Here is a 19,288-nt window from a genome sequence, read left to right as displayed (position 1 = left end):
AACATCATCTCACACATGCAGCAGTTCAAGCACTTTTTGTGGCCATTGTACGAGTGCGCTTCCACCTGACGGGCCGGTAGTAAAGAGGGACACAAAATTTCCTTCAAGTTTTTAGATCGACTGTAGGCAAATCTAACTCGACTTTCAGAAGAGAGTGGCATGGTCTTTAGAATACTCCAATGGTCCTTAATAATCCTGGATACTTTATCTGCTTGCGTGGTATACCTTAGAACACATTTTGTGTCCCTCTTTACTACCGGCCCGTCAGGTGGAAGCGCACTCGTACAATGGCCACAAAAAGTGCTTGAACTGCTGCATGTGTGAGGTGATGTTAGAGATACAACAGTTTGAACATCCTGTGACAGCTCAAGTATTTACATTAAGGGTTAACACGAATTGTAAATCTGATCATGTGGTATATTGTTTAATGTGCCCCTGCAATAAAATCTATATTGGTAAGACGATACGCCCCCTCTATATTCGATTAATAGAACATAGGAGCACTATCAAGATGAAAAAAGCATACAACCCCGCTAGCAACACACTGTGAACAGGAACAGCACTCGTTCACTCAACTCAAGTGCTTTGTTCTGCAGCAAGTTAAAGAATCCCCAAATCGAATAAGAGCTGACAGAAGACGTTTCTTGTTGCAGTGTGAACAACGCTGGATATATCGTCTAAAATCGTTAGCCCCGGAAGGGCTTAACGGTAAAATTGAATGGAGTCACTTTTTTTTGAAGAACTCACCTTTTCTGAAGAACTTTCTTTCAAGTGAATTTAATAACAGTAGATCGAACATGTAAAATGTATTTCTGGCTATCTAGACATGTCCTGCCCAAAAGATTTTTGATTGGCCATGCTAAAAATTTGGTGTCTGACGTTTGCTAATATAAGGGCAGCCATTTTGTGCAAATCAGCCTTTATGACAGCTCTACCTTCAAAGAGGTAACATATAATAAAGAAGTGCTACAATAATGTTTGGTACTGATAATAAATAATTTTTTCTCTCTCTCGCCAGGAATTAAAAGACCACAGACCCTGAGGCAATTATCGAAACGCTGGCCATCATAGGTCGTGGTTCCATATGAAGGAGTTTGAGAGAGATGTAGAAGACAGCCGGGAGAGAATGTAAAAGGCCACCCGAGCTAAGTACCTTGCAATGTTTACTTAAATAGTAACAAAGTAGATAATAAAAGTATAGCAGTTATATAAAAAAGCAATTAGTAGATAAACCACTACTGCAGAGGTTTTTTTGGCCTATGATGATGAAGTCCAGCCCCCAAAGCTAAGAGCAACAGAAGCAGGGGGCTTCTCGGGGCCTTTTCCTCTGTATAAACCAGCAGGCTCTATAAAAAGTAGAGAGTTTGAATGGTTTTAATCCAAAGATTTGCATTTGTAAAAATCTCCCCTTCTTGCTTAAATATTGGGGTATATCATTAACATCCAGACCAAAAATACTTGATTTGATGATCTGGCCTCACTACAATGAGAGGACAAGGACCATGATTATTCATTAGGAAGGTATATTTGGTAGGGGAAAAAACGATACTTATGACACAGTGCTCAAACCCTTCCTCATTCTGGAACTGGAGGAATGCACTGCAGAGTATGTTGTAGATGCAAAAGTCAATTTTGACGAGAACTCCCAAACTGATGAAAGTTCATGGTAGTATGGGAAACATATTCACATGCTTTCCCCAAGGGCTAGAAATGAGGTACTCAATTCAATGCGAAGGTGATGCTTTAGAGGGGTCATGTGTCACAAACAAATTGTAAGATCCATCTTTGATTATTAATGTTTATCAAGGGCACATTTTCTTTTTTTTTTTTGGGGGGGGGGCAGTCTTGGTTGGGAGAGAAGGTTCTCATGGCCTGAGGTCTGAATTGATTGGTTTTGGGTCTTGTTGTTTTGTTTTGGTGGGGGGGGGGGAGAGAATGAATGTGGAAAACGGAAAAAGTGAATTGCCAGAAAGTACACCAGAAACAAATGTATATCTTGGTATTATTTACTTGCTGTGTTCAAGTTTCTAATAAAAAGGCAAACCTAAAGGCTTTTACAAGTAATTAAGGTGGCATTCATAATTCTTCAAAGAAAAACTATGCATAGATGCTTAAGCATATTATTCAAATGCACTGATTCCATATTATATATATTATGTAACAATAATATAAATATAGGACATATCTACTGCAGTATTTATCATCAAAACATTTCTAATTTGGGAGAAATTTCCGTAAGAAAGTTCATTTTCACATTCTGGTTCTGACAAGTGATGCAGATTTCTAAAATATCAGTTCATATATAATCCCTAACACGTGTGTCTTATATCCAGTATTGTACCATTCCAAGTAGTGATATCTTATACATGTTAGTCAGACATTTTATTTTTTATTTTTACATGTTTTAATATATTTACTTTCGGGGGTCTTCAGATCTCAAATTCATTTCCACCATACAGGGGATTTTTCCCCAATCTTTAATGGTGTTTTTCAAATCTTCATTGACCAACCCGATTTCTATAATTTTATTCTTATAAATATTATCTTATACTATCTAGTATTTAACATTACTTAGCTTCAGTTTACGTTAGTTGACAATGAAGCAGCAATATTTCTTTCCATTCAAACCTCCGCCGACTTGGCCAGGTTTCGTATGTACTTCGTCAGGGAAGAGGTTTGCTACAATAAAAAATATCATTAAAAATTGTTTTCTATATATTCTTCCAAACATATCCATATCACCACAATCTTATTAACTCATTCCTGTTTATCATAAACCATTTACCATTGTGTGTTCACTTCCGTGTCCCAAAGAAAATGGCTGCAGCGTTCTCTAACGCTACTACAATTTAAATAGACCTCAGCTGATTCTAACTCCTATGCTCCGATTGGTTCCTTCACATCTATTAACCACCAATCAGAGACCACCAGTCCAATTCGGAATTCAATCCATGCGGCTGCAAAGAATGTAATTGAAAAATCATTTTTTGTTCTTTATAGTTCAAAAGAAATCCAGTATCTCCACCCTCCCATCCTAACTGAATGTGATCTATAATTCTCCATTTAATATCCTTTATCTGATGATTTTTATCTATCCAGTGTTGAACAATTGGAGCAGATGTAATTTTATTGTTAATGCCAAATGATTTACATTGGGAGGTCCAGCCGCCCTATTAAAATTAGACTAAATGAACATAAATCTCGCATTAACAATAAAATTACATCTGCTCCAATTGTTCAACACTGGATAGATAAAAATCATCAGATAAAGGATATTAAATGGAGAATTATAGATCACATTCAGTTAGGATGGGAGGGTGGAGATACTGGATTTCTTTTGAACTATAAAGAACAAAAAATGATTTTTCAATTACATTCTTTGCAGCCGCATGGATTGAATTCCGAATTGGACTGGTGGTCTCTGATTGGTGGTTAATAGATGTGAAGGAACCAATCAGAGCATAGGAGTTAGAATCAGCTGAGGTCTATTTAAATTGTAGTAGCGTTAGAGAACGCTGCAGCCATTTTCTTTGGGACACGGAAGTGAACACACAATGGTAAATGGTTTATGATAAACAGGAATGAGTTAAATAAGATTGTGGTGATATGGATATGTTTGGAAGAATATATAGAAAACAATTTTTAATGATATTTTTTATTGTAGCAAACCTCTTCCCTGACGAAGTACATACGAAACCTGGCCAAGTCGGCGGAGGTTTGAATGGAAAGAAATATTGCTGCTTCATTGTCAACTAACGTAATCTGAAGCTAAGTAATGTTAAATACTAGATAGTATAAGATAATATTTATAAGAATAAAATTATAGAAATCGGGTTGGTCAATGAAGATTTGAAAAACACCATTAAAGATTGGGGAAAAATCCCCTGTATGGTGGAAATGAATTTGAGATCTGAAGACCCCCGAAAGTAAATATATTAAAACATGTAAAAATAAAAAATAAAATGTCTGACTAACATGTATAAGATATCACTACTTGGAATGGTACAATACTGGATATAAGACACACGTGTTAGGGATTATATATGAACTGATTGAGAGGAATCCCCACACTGCTAGCTAGGTCTAATTAATAAGATTTCTAAAATATAGCATATCTGTATCATCTCAAAAAGCCTGTATAGCATGCGCTTGATAAGAACTATATGTAAATCTATAAAGGTTCTTGAAGAAGTTATTAGGTAGATTAAAAAACAGAGACGTTGCCAGTCTAGCCTGACCATGCTGTGATTTGAGTCACATGATTCAGTTTTGCACACAGCTGTGTGTTTGTGCTGTATTGTAATGGACAGGCAAGAGACAAAGCTGAGTTGCATGCAGGCTGATAAAAAAATTAATTGTAATCATAAAGTATTGTTTGGTTAACCTTTGTAAAAGTGGTGACATTTCTCTGTCCTGTTAAACAGCCTCAGAGCTGCATCCTTGATTGCTCCAGATAGGTTTAACCCCTGTGAGAAGTAAGAAGGGTAAGCAATAAAGGTTAAGACACAGTACCCCTGTACTTCCAGTTCTCTCCTCTGAAAAAATATCAGAACTTCAAAATTGTTAGGATCATTGTCCAAAGTATGTTACCAAATACTGATTACATCAAGAAGAATTATATAGTGATCAGACATTTTAACACATGTTTTACCTGAGTTTGAAAATATTCAAAATAATACAATAATGTAAACCAGTGAGAACAAATATATGTATTACAAACTTCTGACATAGGAAACCACACAACTGAACAGAACCACCATTATTATACTATGATGATTATGACAGTACTGGAATATACCTCAGTTTAAGCATCAAAACACTGTCATACCGTTTTCCTATTCAGATTTTTCTAATTTTTAAGCCTACTTAACTATCACAACATACATCATCATAGCTTCTTTGAAGACCGTTTTGTTAATATTGCTGTTTGGTTTTATTGTAAGACAGAATATACTGTACTGTTAATACTACTACTACTACTTAGCATTTCTATAGCGCTGCCAGGGTTACGCAGCGCTGTACAAGTTTAATAAACCGCTGCTAGTGTAAATAGTTCACAGACTTTATCCCAGGGAGCGCAATTTTCAAAGACATCTCCAGGCATAATACAGTGCTTTATGGACAGAAGTGGGACCTTTGAAAACTGTACACCCTATCTGTAAGTGAATTATGTTTGTAGTCCCACTAAACACAAGTTTACTACTTGTGGAACAAGAAGGCGTTCCTTGGACTATGCAGTTTAAGACATTTGCATGTAAGTTTACCCAGAAGTACCTGCACAAATAGGAACTGCAAATTTGTGTACATATTTTTCCTGACTCAATTTTCAGGAAATTTCCCCTTTGAAAACCTATATAAAGTCTGTAAATAAAAGTACTTTTTAAAAGCTGCTCTCTTAATGTACTTAACGGTATACTGTCCAAAGTATTCTTTTCAAACAAAAATCCCAAAACACCAGACAATATAAGTTGCTAAAGAATCAATATAACTTCCTAAATAAGCTATCAATTTTCAATAGTGATAAAAAGTGCATATGCATGTATTTTATATCACATTCATTGCTGGTTTAATCATGAATTGGGCAGACTGGATGGACCGTTCAGGTCTTTATCTGCTGTCATTTACTGTTACTATCAGATGTGAATCACAAACTGCCCTAAAAGCACATTAGACACAAATAGTAGAAGAGGGTCAGTGATTGAAAGGAGCTGTTAAACCACTTAGGCAGCGGGTCACCCCTTTAAAGTGATTGTCAGCATGCAAATATTTCAATGAAAAATAGCATCTCTGAGTCTCTCTCACTTTTTATCACTATTAAAACTGATTTATAGTTGGCTTATTCAGGACATTGTTATAACTAAGTATTCTCTTGGCAACAATGTGTTGTTATTCCAATGCTTAAATCTACTGAAAATTGTTTTGTACCACAGGGTTTAAAATGCTGAGATTTAGTTCATGCCTTTTTCAGTAGTACCTCAAGGCAAAGTTATATCCATGTAGAGTAGGTATTTTCCAGTTCCTGAAGGGCTTACAATGTGTCTGTACTTGAAGCAATGGCAGGTGAAGTGACTTGTCCAAGATCATAAGAAACAGCAGTGGGATTACAACTTGGCTTCCCTGGTGCTCAGGTCATTGTTCTAACCATTGGGCTACTCTTCCACTTGCTGTAACATTCTGAGCACCAAGTGTTGGCTATCCTGTATTTTAAGTAAATTAGGATTTCCTGGTAGATCTTCCCCTCCTCTCACCTCTGTCACTCAAATTACTTCCTGTTACATAGACACTCAACCAGTCGGTAGAAGCCTCTGGTGTATCTGCTCATTTAGGAAAATAGTCCTTGTCAAGACAGGTATTTTGGGAGTAACTGATATATAGTAAGTTGAAGGATTAGGGAAACAGTGCAATGAAATGTTTGTTGACCACAATATTCAGATAACCTGCCTCATCTGTGTTCAAACCTTTATATTAAAGAGAAATCGATATCTTTGGGACTGAGACTTGGAGGGGCATAATCGAACGGAAACGCCTATCTCCATGGGCGTTTATCTCCGAGATCGGGTCCGTGAAGGGGCGGACCGAACCGTATTTTCGCAAAAAAATAGACGTCCATGTTTTATTCGACAATGTGTGAGCTGGGCGTTTTTGTTTTTCAGCGATAATGGAAACTGAAAGCGCCCAGCTCAAAAATGAATAAATCCAAGGCATTTGTTCGTGGGAGGGGCCAGGATTCGTAGTACACTGGTCCCCCTCACATGCCAGGACACCAACCGGGCACCCTAGGGGGCACTTTTACAAAAACAAAAAAAAAAAGGTAAAAGAGCTCCCAGGTGCATAGCACCCTTCCCTTGTGTGTTGAGCCCCCCAAATCCCCCTCAAAACCCACTGCCCACAAGTCTACACCATTACTATAGCCCTAAGGGGTGAAGGGGGGCACCTACATGTGGGTACAGTGGGTTTGGGGGGGTTGGACGACTAAGCATTAAGCAGCACAATTGTAACAGGTAGGGGGGGGATGGGCCTGGGTCCACCTGCCTGACGTCCACTGCACCCCCTAACAACTGCTCCAGGGACCTGCATACTGCTGCCTGGGAGGAGGGTATGACATTTGAGGGTGAAAATAAAAAGTTGTGAAACATCATTTTTTTGTGGTGGGAGGGGGTTAGTGACCACTGGGGGAGTCAGGGGAGGTCATCCCCGACTCCCTCTGGTGGTAATCTAGTCATTTAGGGCACTTTTTGGGGCCTTATTCGTGAAAAAACAGGGTCCAGGAAAAGTGCCCTAAATTCTAGCTACAAACGCATACTTATTTTCCATTATCGGCGAAAGGCGCCCATCTCTGTTCGGGTGATAACCACGCCCCAGTTCCGCCTTCACCACGCCTCCGACACGCCCCCGTCAACTTTGTCCGCATCCGCGATGGAGTGCAGTTGAAAACGTCCAAGTTCGGCTTTCGATTATACCGCTTTATTCGTTTTTGTGAGATAAACGTCCATCTCCCGATTTAGGTCGGAACTTGGGCGTTTTTCTCGTTCGATTATAAGCAGGATAGTGGTTTAAAAGAACTTGGTGATTATTTTATCCCCTACTGCTGGAACAGAAACCTCCAAAGGAGGAGGGGGTCAATCTTACTGGAGGGCAGATTGAGAATATATGATGTATTGGTCCTCTATAACATAGTAACATAGTAGATGACGGCAGAAAAAGACCTGCACGGTCCATCTAGTCTGCCCAACAAGATAAACTCATATGTGCTACTTCTTGTGTATACCTTACCTTGATTTGTATCTGGCATTTTCAGGACACAGACCGTAGAAGTCTTGCCCAGCACTAGCCCCACCACCCAAACACCAGCCCTGCCTCCCAATCTCGGCTAAGCTTCAGAGGATCCATTCCTTCTGCACAGGATTCCTTTATGTTTATCCCACGCATGCTTGAATTCCGCTACCGTTTTCATCTCCACCACCTCCCGTGGGAGGGCATTCCAAGTATCTACCACTCTCTCTGTGAAAAAATACTTCCTGACATTTTTCTTGAGTCTGCCCCCCTTCTTCTTGATGGCAGATAAAGACCTGAAGGGTCCATCCAGTCTGCCCAACAAGATAAACTCATTTTACATGGTATGTGATACTTTATATGTATACCTGAGTTTGATTTGTCCCTGCCTTTCTCAGGGCACAGACTGTAAAAGTCTACCCATCACTGTTCCTATACTAAACGTTTTGAAGTTAACGTCAAGGCCCCTTAAAATTTACACTCCAGCCCATCCATATCTATTCAGCCATGATCAGGGCGCAGAACGGAAGAGTCTGCCCAGCACTGGTTTTACTCTCCAATTACCGGCGTCACTACCCAATCTCTGCTAATATTCCATAGATCCATTCCTTCTAAACAGGATTCCTTTGTGTTTATCCCACGCATGTTTGAATTCCATTAGTTTTCATCTCCACCAACTCCAGGGATCTTGTCGGCGCCTTTTGTGACTCACTGGGGCACAGGCCAAGGATGTCCTTTATCTCCTTTGTTATTTGTTTTGACTTTAGATCCCTTCATTACAGATGTTCTACCTAATCCGGACATTCTGGGAGTAAAATTTACTACTAAAAACATTACCATGCATATGTTAGCACAAGCAAATGTGGTGCGGGGGGGGGGGGGGGGGGGGCAACCAGAATACAGATTACAGTTTATGAAGGGATCACCTGTAGTAAAGACTCTGAAAGACATCAGGGATATAAACACATTGGGGCTGGTATTCAAATGGAGTTATGCTTTCCCCATTGGCTAGTCAACATACAACTCCACTATTCATTGATTTATAGTCTCTATATGGATAGTACAGTATCCTGCAGAAAACGTCTCTGACTGGCCCGATACTATCCATATTGTCGAGAGACAGAGGGAGGGTGGAATGAAGACTGTGCCGCAAAATTATCCAGATAGTGATATTCAGCCACTATCCAGAAAAGCACTGTTGCAAAGTAACACAGTAGATGATGGCACATAAAGACCCATGTGATCCATCCAGTCTGCCCAACAAAGTAAACGTATAAACACTGGTACAAGTATTCAATTTTGTGGTGGCTGCCACTGTGAAATACTGCTCCATTCTTTTATGAGACACCATAGTAAGGGCTACAGAGCTGGAAAAAGGGAGTTATGTCTTTCTGGTGTCTCAGCTTGCTAGGATAGGCAGAGATTCCTTAGGAAAATACCAATGACCTGGCTAATGATGATTTATTAAAAATTGTAAAGGAAATTAAGGAGTTTGAGAAGAGTAGCTAAAGCCATGACCTTGTCAGAAGTGCTACTCATGTGAAATCAGAAAATACAAAGAATTATTCTTTCAAGGAAATTGAAATCATGATTACATAGTAAGAGTAAAACGTGACAGAGAAGAGACCATATGGAGCTCCATCCTGCTCAATCCTGTCCACAATGCTAAGGATACATCACAGCTGCCAGCCACAAAGCATGCCCACCTTCTCCAGGACAATCTTCTGATATTTCTACTTTGTATTTCAGCATATTGAGTGGAACAGCACACAAAACGCTCATTTAATTCCCTCCTATACCTACTCTTCTCATGCCTAACCACAATACTCTATAACGACCTCAATAACCATAGCATGGCTACTGGCCACTGTCCAATACATTTGACCTTGTATATCCCCCCACATTGAGCCACTAGGACTTCTCATTAATTAAATAACTTGCATTACTAGTGAGTCTCCCATATTCAATACAAAATTAGTGCAAGGAAGTTTTTCAATACAGAGATGACTGGGGAAGCACCTGGAAGAATAGGGATCTAGACATAAGAAAATGTTTACGTCCAACCTGAAAAGATGCCTCAGATTTTAGTCATTTATTTCAATTCCAACTTAGACCAGAACTTAAAATTAGCATAGGAGTGAGGGCAAAAGTTGCTCTACACTGAAAACTAAAATATGGGTGAGATAAACAGGATAAGATCTGGTCATAGGTCAACAGCTGGGAGACTGAAATCATAAGCCGAAACGGGACAGATGCTAAAATAGCTAATGAAAAAATAAGATGAGAAAAATAGAGGATGGCACAGCTTCATCTTAATTTGTCATGTGTACAAATGCTTGTTAACAGTCTTAACAAAATCACACTCTGAGAAAACCATGGTAGAGGCAGACTTGGATATGGTTAGAATACCCGAGTCTATTGTAACTGGAATATGATCATCTCATAGTATAATCTCTGCAAGGACATATCACTTCATATTGGAACACAATAGTAGCCATGGAAATACACAGGGAGGGGAGGCTCAAAGAAACAGATTTCCTGTGGATTGTCTTGGCAAAATATAAGGGGCCTGTGAGGGAATCTATAGGATGCTGCCACTTCCCCTCAACGGCAGAGCCACCTTAAAACCCCTTAATCCTGCCCAAGGGATGAGTGACACGGGAGGGGTGGAACCATGAGGGTGTGGTCCATGAAATATAAAAGGCTGGGTCAGAACTAGGCTAAGGAGGCCCAGAGGGAAGCAGCGATGCCTACTAAAGATGCGTCCACCATGAAGTTGAGAAACTAACTGCTACATTCAGGAAGGCCAAACTTGGAACTTTGAAGACTTTGTCTTTTGACCTGGTCGACTGTAGACCAGCCTCGTGTACTCACTAGAGACTGTGCTAGTAACCCTTGGATCCAGGGACCAGGCCAGAGACCAGTAAAAGTTACTACTAACCTGAGAGACATTCATGTATGCTGTGGCCCTGCAGGAGCAGGCCACCCAAGGACACTTATGTTAATAGAATTAGATTTGAGTATTGTTTCCTCCCTTCCTGTGAAGTGAACAGAAGCGCTTACAAGACACCTTTAATAAATATTATTTGCTTTCACCATAACCTGCTGAGTCTGTGGGGCTTGTCTTACTCGGCTCCATGGCCCGCCCTTGCTCATGTACCACAGGGGCCCAATATTCAAACAGCACCTACTATTCTGGTAAGTGCTGCTGACTGGGCTCATCCATTTATTTTCAGCAGCACTATGAGGGTAATTCTCATAAGGTCACCTAAAGTTAGGTGCAGTGGTGTGCTGGAGCCGGCTCGCACGAGCCGGTTGTTAAATTTTACTGATTTTTGCAAGCCGGTTGTTGATGGAGTCAGGCAGCGAGCACACATGCATCTGTCTTTTTTTTTCTCCTCCTCTCTCCCTCCTCCCCCAGGCCCCACCCACCCATGAGCCCCCAGCATACCTCATCATGTCGTCCCTTAGGTTCATTATCCCCCCCTCACCACTGCCTGACCAACCCGGAGCCTTTCCTCTGCCACATCCCACCCACAGGAAGTTGCATCAGCGAGGCAGTACACTACTCGGCAGAGACAAGGCACAGGGTGGAGGATGTCGGGAGGCAGGGCTGGGAAAGAGACAGGAAGGAAGGGGGGCCGGGGCAGCCTTAAAAGTTAGTTTGATTTTTATTTTGGGTTTGAAGCGGGGGGGGGGGGGGGGGGGGGGAGCGGGGAGCAGCAGCGAATCCAGGCGGGGCAAAACGCTCCTGATGAGCGCCTTTGCCCCCTCCCGATCCTTTTTTGTTGTTAGTTTCATTTTTATTTTAGGCAGAGGGAAGCAGGGAGCTCACTTTTCTTTTTAAACATGATTTTTATGGTGCAGGGGCCAGCGGGGAGATGACACTTAACAATAGGTCTGAGCTCATGCTAAATTTCTGACGGTAAGTGATTCGTTGCTATCGTCGGTATGGTTAGTGCATTCCGAATTGTCAACATTTCAATGGTAGTTTCTCGTTTGCATTCCGGTTTCGTTAGCTGCTAGCTTCGTCGGAAAATGGCCTTTGATGCATGCTACGGTTGAAAATTTCTTTGTTAAGGGTCAGTAAAGGGTCGTTAAAAGGGTCGTTAAAGTTTAGTGCATCTGACCCTATATCCTGTTTATATTACAGGTGCAAAATGAAATTGAAATTCAATGCAGAGGGTGAGTCACTGAAAAAAAAAAAAAAACATTCCTTCTACTGGTAGCAAGTAGCCTTCTGACAGCCATCAAAGCTGAAGCAAAACTAGCAACCTAGCTTCTGTTAGATTCAGAAGGAAGAAAATGGTAGAAATCCCAGCAATATACTTATCTTTAGACTGTAAAAGCATATATCACAGGACAGGACCCCAACTACTCACATGGGAAAGACATTCAGCATAAGAGCAGGTTAGTCAAACTCCTCCCCCTAATATAGTATATCATGCAGTACACAGAATGTAAAGAGGGATGCTACATTGGTAAAACAGGCCAGAAGTTAAAGAGAAGGGTAAAGAGTAAAGGGGATTTGATATTCCACCTTTCTGTGTTACAACTAAAATGGTTTACATTTAAGCTTTCAGAAACAAAATTTCTCAAAGTTCCAGTGTTTTTAAGAAAAGACTACTGAATTAATGTCTTTGCTAAATTTAGAACAACCTAGGGATTTATAGCAGTTGGCGTTAAAAACAAACATTTCTGATTCTAGTGCGAGCTAAAAACACTGGCACATATTAGAAAAAGACCCCCTTAGTGTATTCCAAGTAAAAGCTGGTAAAGGGGGCCTGTGGTAATGTCGGCACATGTTTTCGATGTACGCCAAGGCTGCTTTTTACGGCAGCAGGTAAAAGGCTGGGTTTTTTTTCTTTAAAGGAAATGGCCGTATGCTAATCACAGGGATTGTCACGTGGCCATTTCCGGGAGTGGGAGGGGGGGCCCTTACCCTCACCTATTTAGGTGACGGTAAGGGCTCCTGAGCTAACCCGGCACTACAAGTATTTTTTTTAGCACTGGAAATGGTGTGCACTAGGGGTGGGAACTACCACTGGGCTCTGGCGGTATTCCCAATTTGGCGCACAGCAAAGTGGCAGTAGCTCTACTGCTGCTTTGCAAAAGGGCCACTAAATTTGCAAAGTTAATACAGCAGATATTTTGTTAACTTGCGTTTGGGAAGATCTAACAGTGACTTTTTCAAACTACAGGTAGAACACAAATACCAAATCGGATTCAAAGTACCTTTTGAAAAACGTAAATCTGAAATTCTGTGGTAATAAACAAAAGTAGGTAGATGAGATTTCTGCATTCTGTTCATAATGACAAAACAAGAGAGACCTAGAAGCAACCAACGTACCTTAAGAAATTAATGGAAGGTTTTTTATTTCTCTGAATTATATCATAGTTAATCAGCAAATATATGACTACATCTATCTAGTAAATTAGGAAAAAGACAAATTACAAAACATCACTTTGATATTAAAACTCATACATTAGTATATAAATAATATCCTACCTCTTTGTTTTCTTCCAGATCTGATTCACTACTAAAATCTTCTGTATTTAAATTTTCAAAATCCGATTCTCCAGCAGCTATGGGCACTGTTACTGTAAGGCTTGGGTTATCAATGAATGACATATAATCACTTTCCTCAATAATGTATTTTTCAACATTTTTGCAAGTGCCACTTGTAGTTCCATTCCCATCTTTGTGAAAATGAAGGTCTTTGCTTATTTCAGGTGCATTGTGCTTATACATGCTCGCTTTCTTGTTGTGAAGCTCCTCAGGTGGTTTGATTTCATCTATAACTTTCTGCTTTCTAAAAAATGCTTTTTGGAAACATTCATGTAAAACTCTTTTAATATAATTTATTCCCTTCTGTATCCTTCCCACAGCAATCTGTAGATTGTTCATTTCATTATCGTCATCTGTAGCTGCAAGATTATCTGAACTAAATGAACTTAGCAACAAGGCCAGAAAGAGGTTCAAGACCTGAAATTCAAGAAAAAAAAATACAATGATATATAAAATGTTTCTTGGTATGCTGCTTCTATATCATTTGGATTAATCTGTATATTCACTTTCTATATTCATGGCAAACTATGGTGCTTATTTTAGAAGCATTCCAAAGTGAAAATGGCAACATTTAAACATCTGGAGAGATCCAGACTTTTAAATGCCATTTCAAAACAGGGGCCAAGCTGAATATGTCTAGATGGCAAAGGGGTGTGGGTAGAGAGAGGAGAGTGAGTGGCCTGGGCAGGTATACAATAAAGGCATGCACTCCCTATTTGGGGTCATCTTTGACTCTTCTCTCTCCTTCTCTGCTCATATCCAGCAGACCGCCAAAACCTGTCGTTTCTTTCTTTACAACATCCGTAAAATCCGCCCCTTTCTTTCCGAGCACTCTACCAAAACCCTCATCCACACCCTTGTCACCTCTCGTTTAGACTACTGCAATCTGCTTCTTGCTGGCCTCCCACTTAGTCACCTCTCCCCTCTCCAGTCGGTTCAAAACTCTGCTGCCCGTCTCATCTTCCGCCAGGGTCGCTTTACTCATACTACCCCTCTCCTCAAGACCCTTCACTGGCTCCCTATCCGTTTTCGCATCCTGTTCAAACTTCTTCTACTAACCTATAAATGTATTCACTCTGCTGCTCCCCAGTATCTCTCCACACTCGTCCTTCCCTACACCCCTTCCCCTGCACTCCGCTCCATGGATAAATCCTTCTTATCTGTTCCCTTCTCCACTACTGCCAACTCCAGACTTCGCGCCTTCTGTCTCGCTGCACCCTACGCCTGGAATAAACTTCCTGAGCCCCTACGTCTTGCCCCATCCTTGGCCACCTTTAAATCTAGACTGAAAGCCCACCTCTTTAACATTGCTTTTGACTCGTAACCACTTGTAACCACTCGCCTCCACCTACCCTCCTCTCTTCCTTCCCGTTCACATTAATTGATTTGATTTGCTTACTTTATTTATTTTTTGTCTATTAGATTGTAAGCTCTTTGAGCAGGGACTGTCTTTCTTCTATGTTTGTGCAGCGCTGCGTATGCCTTGTAGCGCTATAGAAATGCTAAATAGTAGTAGTAGTAACATAGGGAATCCATATCTGTTTGGAGACACATAGATGTCAGTATTTACAGCTGCCCTGATACACATATAAGTGCCTGCTGTAGGGGCAACTGTAACCACCGTTTGGGGTTACCATGATGCCAGCACTCCCCCCAATGTCAGCTTCTCCACCATAACAGGCTCTGAGTGCATAGGGATCGGAATGGCCAGCAGGAAAAAGGAGATGACAGTACCTGTGCTGTCCTCATTGAAATGTGAACAGATATTTATATAGTACCTGTGCTGCCCTCATTGAAATGTGAGCTGATAGACTGTCTGTGTATATTAAGCATTGCTACGCTATGGACTACAAGTCCCTGCAGTTACTACTACTACTACTATTTAACATTTCTAAAGCGCTACTAGGGTTATGCAGCGCTGTACAAGTTGACGTAGAAGTCTGTAGTTCTATGAGATTGGCCCATTCTGTGCAAATGTTCCCTGTTCCCGTGACTTATGGGTTCACTTTATTGGCTTGCCTTGCCCCTAAGCATCCTGGGTAAGGAGCTGGTCCCACCTCCCAATGTGTCTGTGAGGAATTTTGTCTGTGAAGAAAACAGCATATTGAGGAAAACAGAAGTGCTCCATGCCTACACTGAGGGGCATAATCGAATGTCGCCGGCCAAATAGATCGCCGGCGATCTATGTTGGCAGCGGCACTACAGCTGGCCAGAACCATATTATCGAAAAAGATGGCCGGCCATCTTTTTTTCGATAATACGGTTTAGCCCGGCCAAATGCCGTGGAGTTCGCCGGGTTTGAGATGGCCGGGTTTGTTTTTCAGCAATAATGGAAAGTTATGTCGGCCATCTCAAACCCCGGCCAAATTCAAGGCATTTGGCCGTGGGAGGAGCCAGCATTTTTAGTGCACTGGCCCCCCTGACATGCCAGGACACCAACCAGCCACCCTAGGGGTCACTGCGCTGGACTTCAGAAAAGCTCCCACATGCATAGCTCCCTTACTTTGGGAGCTGAGCCCCCCAAACCCACTACCCACAAATGTACTGCACCCAATAAAATTGCTCCAGGGTCCTGCATACAGCCTCTAGGACTTATTGTTGCTGTATAACTTTGGCACACCAGTTCACACCTGAAGACTAATCTCTCTGAAAAAGTCCTTTCTTGAAATAACCACAGTTAACTGCAGATCAGAGGTTGTGCCTCACTGGCAAAGAGTCCCCTGGTACTAAGATTAGCAGTAGGTCAGAGCTGGCACAATGGTGTACAATGCCCTTTTTCAGCACCATTCAAGGTAAGAACTACGTTCTGTAACTTGGGTAACACAGGAAAGGGAACTAAAACTGGCTTACAAAAATGGCCACTACCGCATGGACTACAACAGAAAACAAAACAGGGCCCACTCTGACCCAGTTAGCAGGGGGGAAAAGTACCATGGGAGTAGAGCCCAGTACCCTACACCCACCACAATGCTGTCATGGAGGTGGGTACGGCATTTGAGGCTGGCATACAGCCTGGCAAGAAAGGTTTTTAGTTTTATTTTTTTTAGTTTGGAAGGGGATTGGTGACCACTGGGGGAGTATGTGGAGGTCATACCCCATACCCTCCAGTGGTCATCTGGTCAGTTGGGGCACCTTTTTGAGGCTTGGTCGTGAAAATACAAGGACCAAGTAAAGCCGGCGAAATACTGCTTAACGCCGCTTTTTTTTTTTCCATTATCGGCGAAAGCCGGCCATCTGGTAGCCACGCCCATGCCCACCCATGTCCCGCCTTCGCTACCGACACGCCCCCTTGAACTTTCGCCGGCGAAGTGACGAGAAAGCGGCGATGCTGTCAAAAATGCTGCTTTTGATTATACCGATTTCGCCGCTTTTAAGAAATCGCCGGCTATCTCCCGATTTGTGTCGGAAGATGGCCGGCGATCACTTTCGATTATAAGCTGGACTGTGATCCTGCTGCTTGTAACCATAACCACAACAAAAGAAACAAGATTTTTTTAGACTGATCTCGATAATTTCAGAACTGACACTAACAAAAGAGGCAGAGTATGAAGACTCCAGCTGAAACCTCCTCAGTTGAAAAGAAAACAATTATCCTACTGACAGAACAACACAGGAAGAGGTCCCACCGTGTATGGAACAGGTAAACATAGGATTAAATATCTTTAGTCTGTAAAATAGTAGAGATTTTCTCTGGGTTGCAGCTCTCAGCCCTTCCATTAACCTTGTGAGAAAGCTACTTAATTTCACTGAGCTGCTTATCTGTAGTTAAGGGGCCCTATGAAGAAAGGTAAACATATCCAAGATAAGTTTTAGTGCCAATTGTTTTCTTTCCTAGTCTATATGTTTCTGAAAAAATGATTTAGATAGACAAGAATATATCAGTAATTATTTTCTCTTATCAGGTTGAGAAAACATTGCCTAAGATAAGTTTTCTGTCCTGAAACATCTATTTTGGCTAATGGTCAAAGTCTCTTTTCTTTCTTATTTTGCTGATTCATTGAACTGAATTTTAGCTGACCTTATGATGTAAGCCTATTATGTCTCTATAAGCTTGTACTCTCCCTGTGCCTGGCAAAAAGCTCATGGGAGAAACCTGACTTCTAATTGTCAGTGTTTGATTTCATGCATCTTCTTCTTCTGCTGCAGCAAATGTCCCTCTGAATAAAGGAAACTAACTGAACTTGTTTAATGTTTTAATTAAGCAGCAAGAATTGACACATGTGAACGAAGAAGGGAGAGTACCACGGGAAGAATGAGAAAATATATACTAGACAGACTGAATTACAGAACCAAGTACATTTAGAGCCTCCTCAGAATGCACAATACCCTTAAGGGGCAGATCACTTGGTACTATTGTGTCAGGTTTTTCCAAAAGCAGGAACTCGGATCGTGAGCCCTTGGACCACTGCCGAGGAGCGCAGTGGCAGGCAAAACCACCCCACACAGGACTAAGACAGAACTCTGACAGGGACAGCTAGACTTCACCTGCACTTAGCCGCCCTTCCCCAGGAGTTGAGCCCCCGGGTGCAGGTGGCCGGCAGGACTTGCAGGACAGGGCCGGAACTGGACACCAGCAGGATACACACAGGGAGGCAGGGCAGAATACAAGACTAGGACTCTCAGACAGACAAGAGACAGAACTGAAAGCTGTAAGCAGCCACTGAGACAGGGAACAAACACAGATAGACAAGAGACAGAACTGAAAGCTGCAAGCAGCCACTGAAACAGGGAACAAACACTGATAGATAAGGAGACAGAACTAAAAGCTGCAAGCAGCCACTGAAACAGGGAACAAACACTGATAGATAAGAGACAGAACTGAAAGCTTCCAGGCAGCCACTGAACAAGAAACACAGACAACCAAGAACTAGACAAAGACATACAAACAAGAAACAAGACTGAGAAACAAGCAATACAGTAAACAAGTAATACAGAACACAAAGCTACACAAAGACTAAACTAGAATCAGGCAAGAATTACAGACTATAACTGAACTAGGCAGAAGTGTACCAGCACCCCAACATACCAGGGCCTTAGGCGATGCAAAAGCAAAGCAGAGAGTTTCCAAGTGGCTAATAAGCCCAGCAGCAGCAATCACCAGGCAGCTACGGGTGCTGTGCAGGCTCAAACAAGCCAAGCAAGTCTGGCAGGCCGGAAGATCCGGACTGAACTAGGCTGAAGTCTGGAATGGGAAACAGCATACAGACAATCCAATGCAGCCAGCACACAGAGACAGACACAGAACTAACTCAGGAAGAACAGACAGGAGCCAGCTCAGAAGCTGACCGCCGGAAATAAGGTGAGTCTGAGAGGGGTCATGGCCACAGACGTGACACTATTGCTCTCTGACTCCTTCCACTGGTGGATGGACATAATCCATTTGTCTGGACTGGTCCGGTATGGATGTGAAGGATTTTTGCTTTTTGGATGAATGGCATACATCTGCTGAATGTGTTTTGTGTTTTTGTTTATATTGATAAGAGTTGAAGTGCCATTATTGTGATTATTTTGAATACTGTTGATTTTTTAGTGTTATTTTTTAATATTAATCATCTTTGACAAAATTTTATGAACCAAAGCACAAAACCAAATGAGAACACAATAAAATAAAACATCTCCAACTGACCCCCCCACCCCACAAGAAATTAAGAGAGAAATCCAAAAAGCAAATTATTAGCCATTATAACACAGAAAGTAACAATACTGGGAAGGTGGTGCCTAACTCCAATTATTAGCATTGCAAGATGTTTAATAATCCACTGCGTAATCTAGCTGTCAAAGAATCTCAGAATGGAGTCTACAGTTTAATAAAGCGAGTAATCTTCTTTTGAGTAGTTGCCATAACTGAGAGGTGCTCCATCCAGAGCAGATGGTGCATTTGGTTCCTCTACAGTGACAGGGAAGGAGGCTCAGGATGAATCCACTGCAACAAAATGCTACATTTTC

General features: G+C 41.5%; 1 protein-coding gene across 1 annotated transcript in view; it reads right to left on the bottom strand.

Annotated features, from left to right (window-relative positions):
* LOC115473687 (sodium channel protein type 2 subunit alpha-like) overlaps positions 1 to 19,288 on the bottom strand; it is a 381,519-nt gene that overhangs the window by 152,981 nt on the left and 209,250 nt on the right. Inside the window, exon 18 of the mRNA XM_030208710.1 lies at positions 13,283 to 13,759. Within this exon, the coding sequence (XP_030064570.1) occupies positions 13,283 to 13,759 (477 nt within the window). The remainder of the gene's footprint in view (positions 1 to 13,282; positions 13,760 to 19,288) is intronic.

Source organism: Microcaecilia unicolor, chromosome 7 (assembly GCF_901765095.1).
Source record: "Microcaecilia unicolor chromosome 7, aMicUni1.1, whole genome shotgun sequence".
NCBI classification, from domain to species: domain Eukaryota; kingdom Metazoa; phylum Chordata; class Amphibia; order Gymnophiona; family Siphonopidae; genus Microcaecilia; species Microcaecilia unicolor.
The sequence above is the reverse complement of the archived record's forward strand: the minus strand, read 5'-3'. Positions and strand labels throughout refer to the sequence as shown.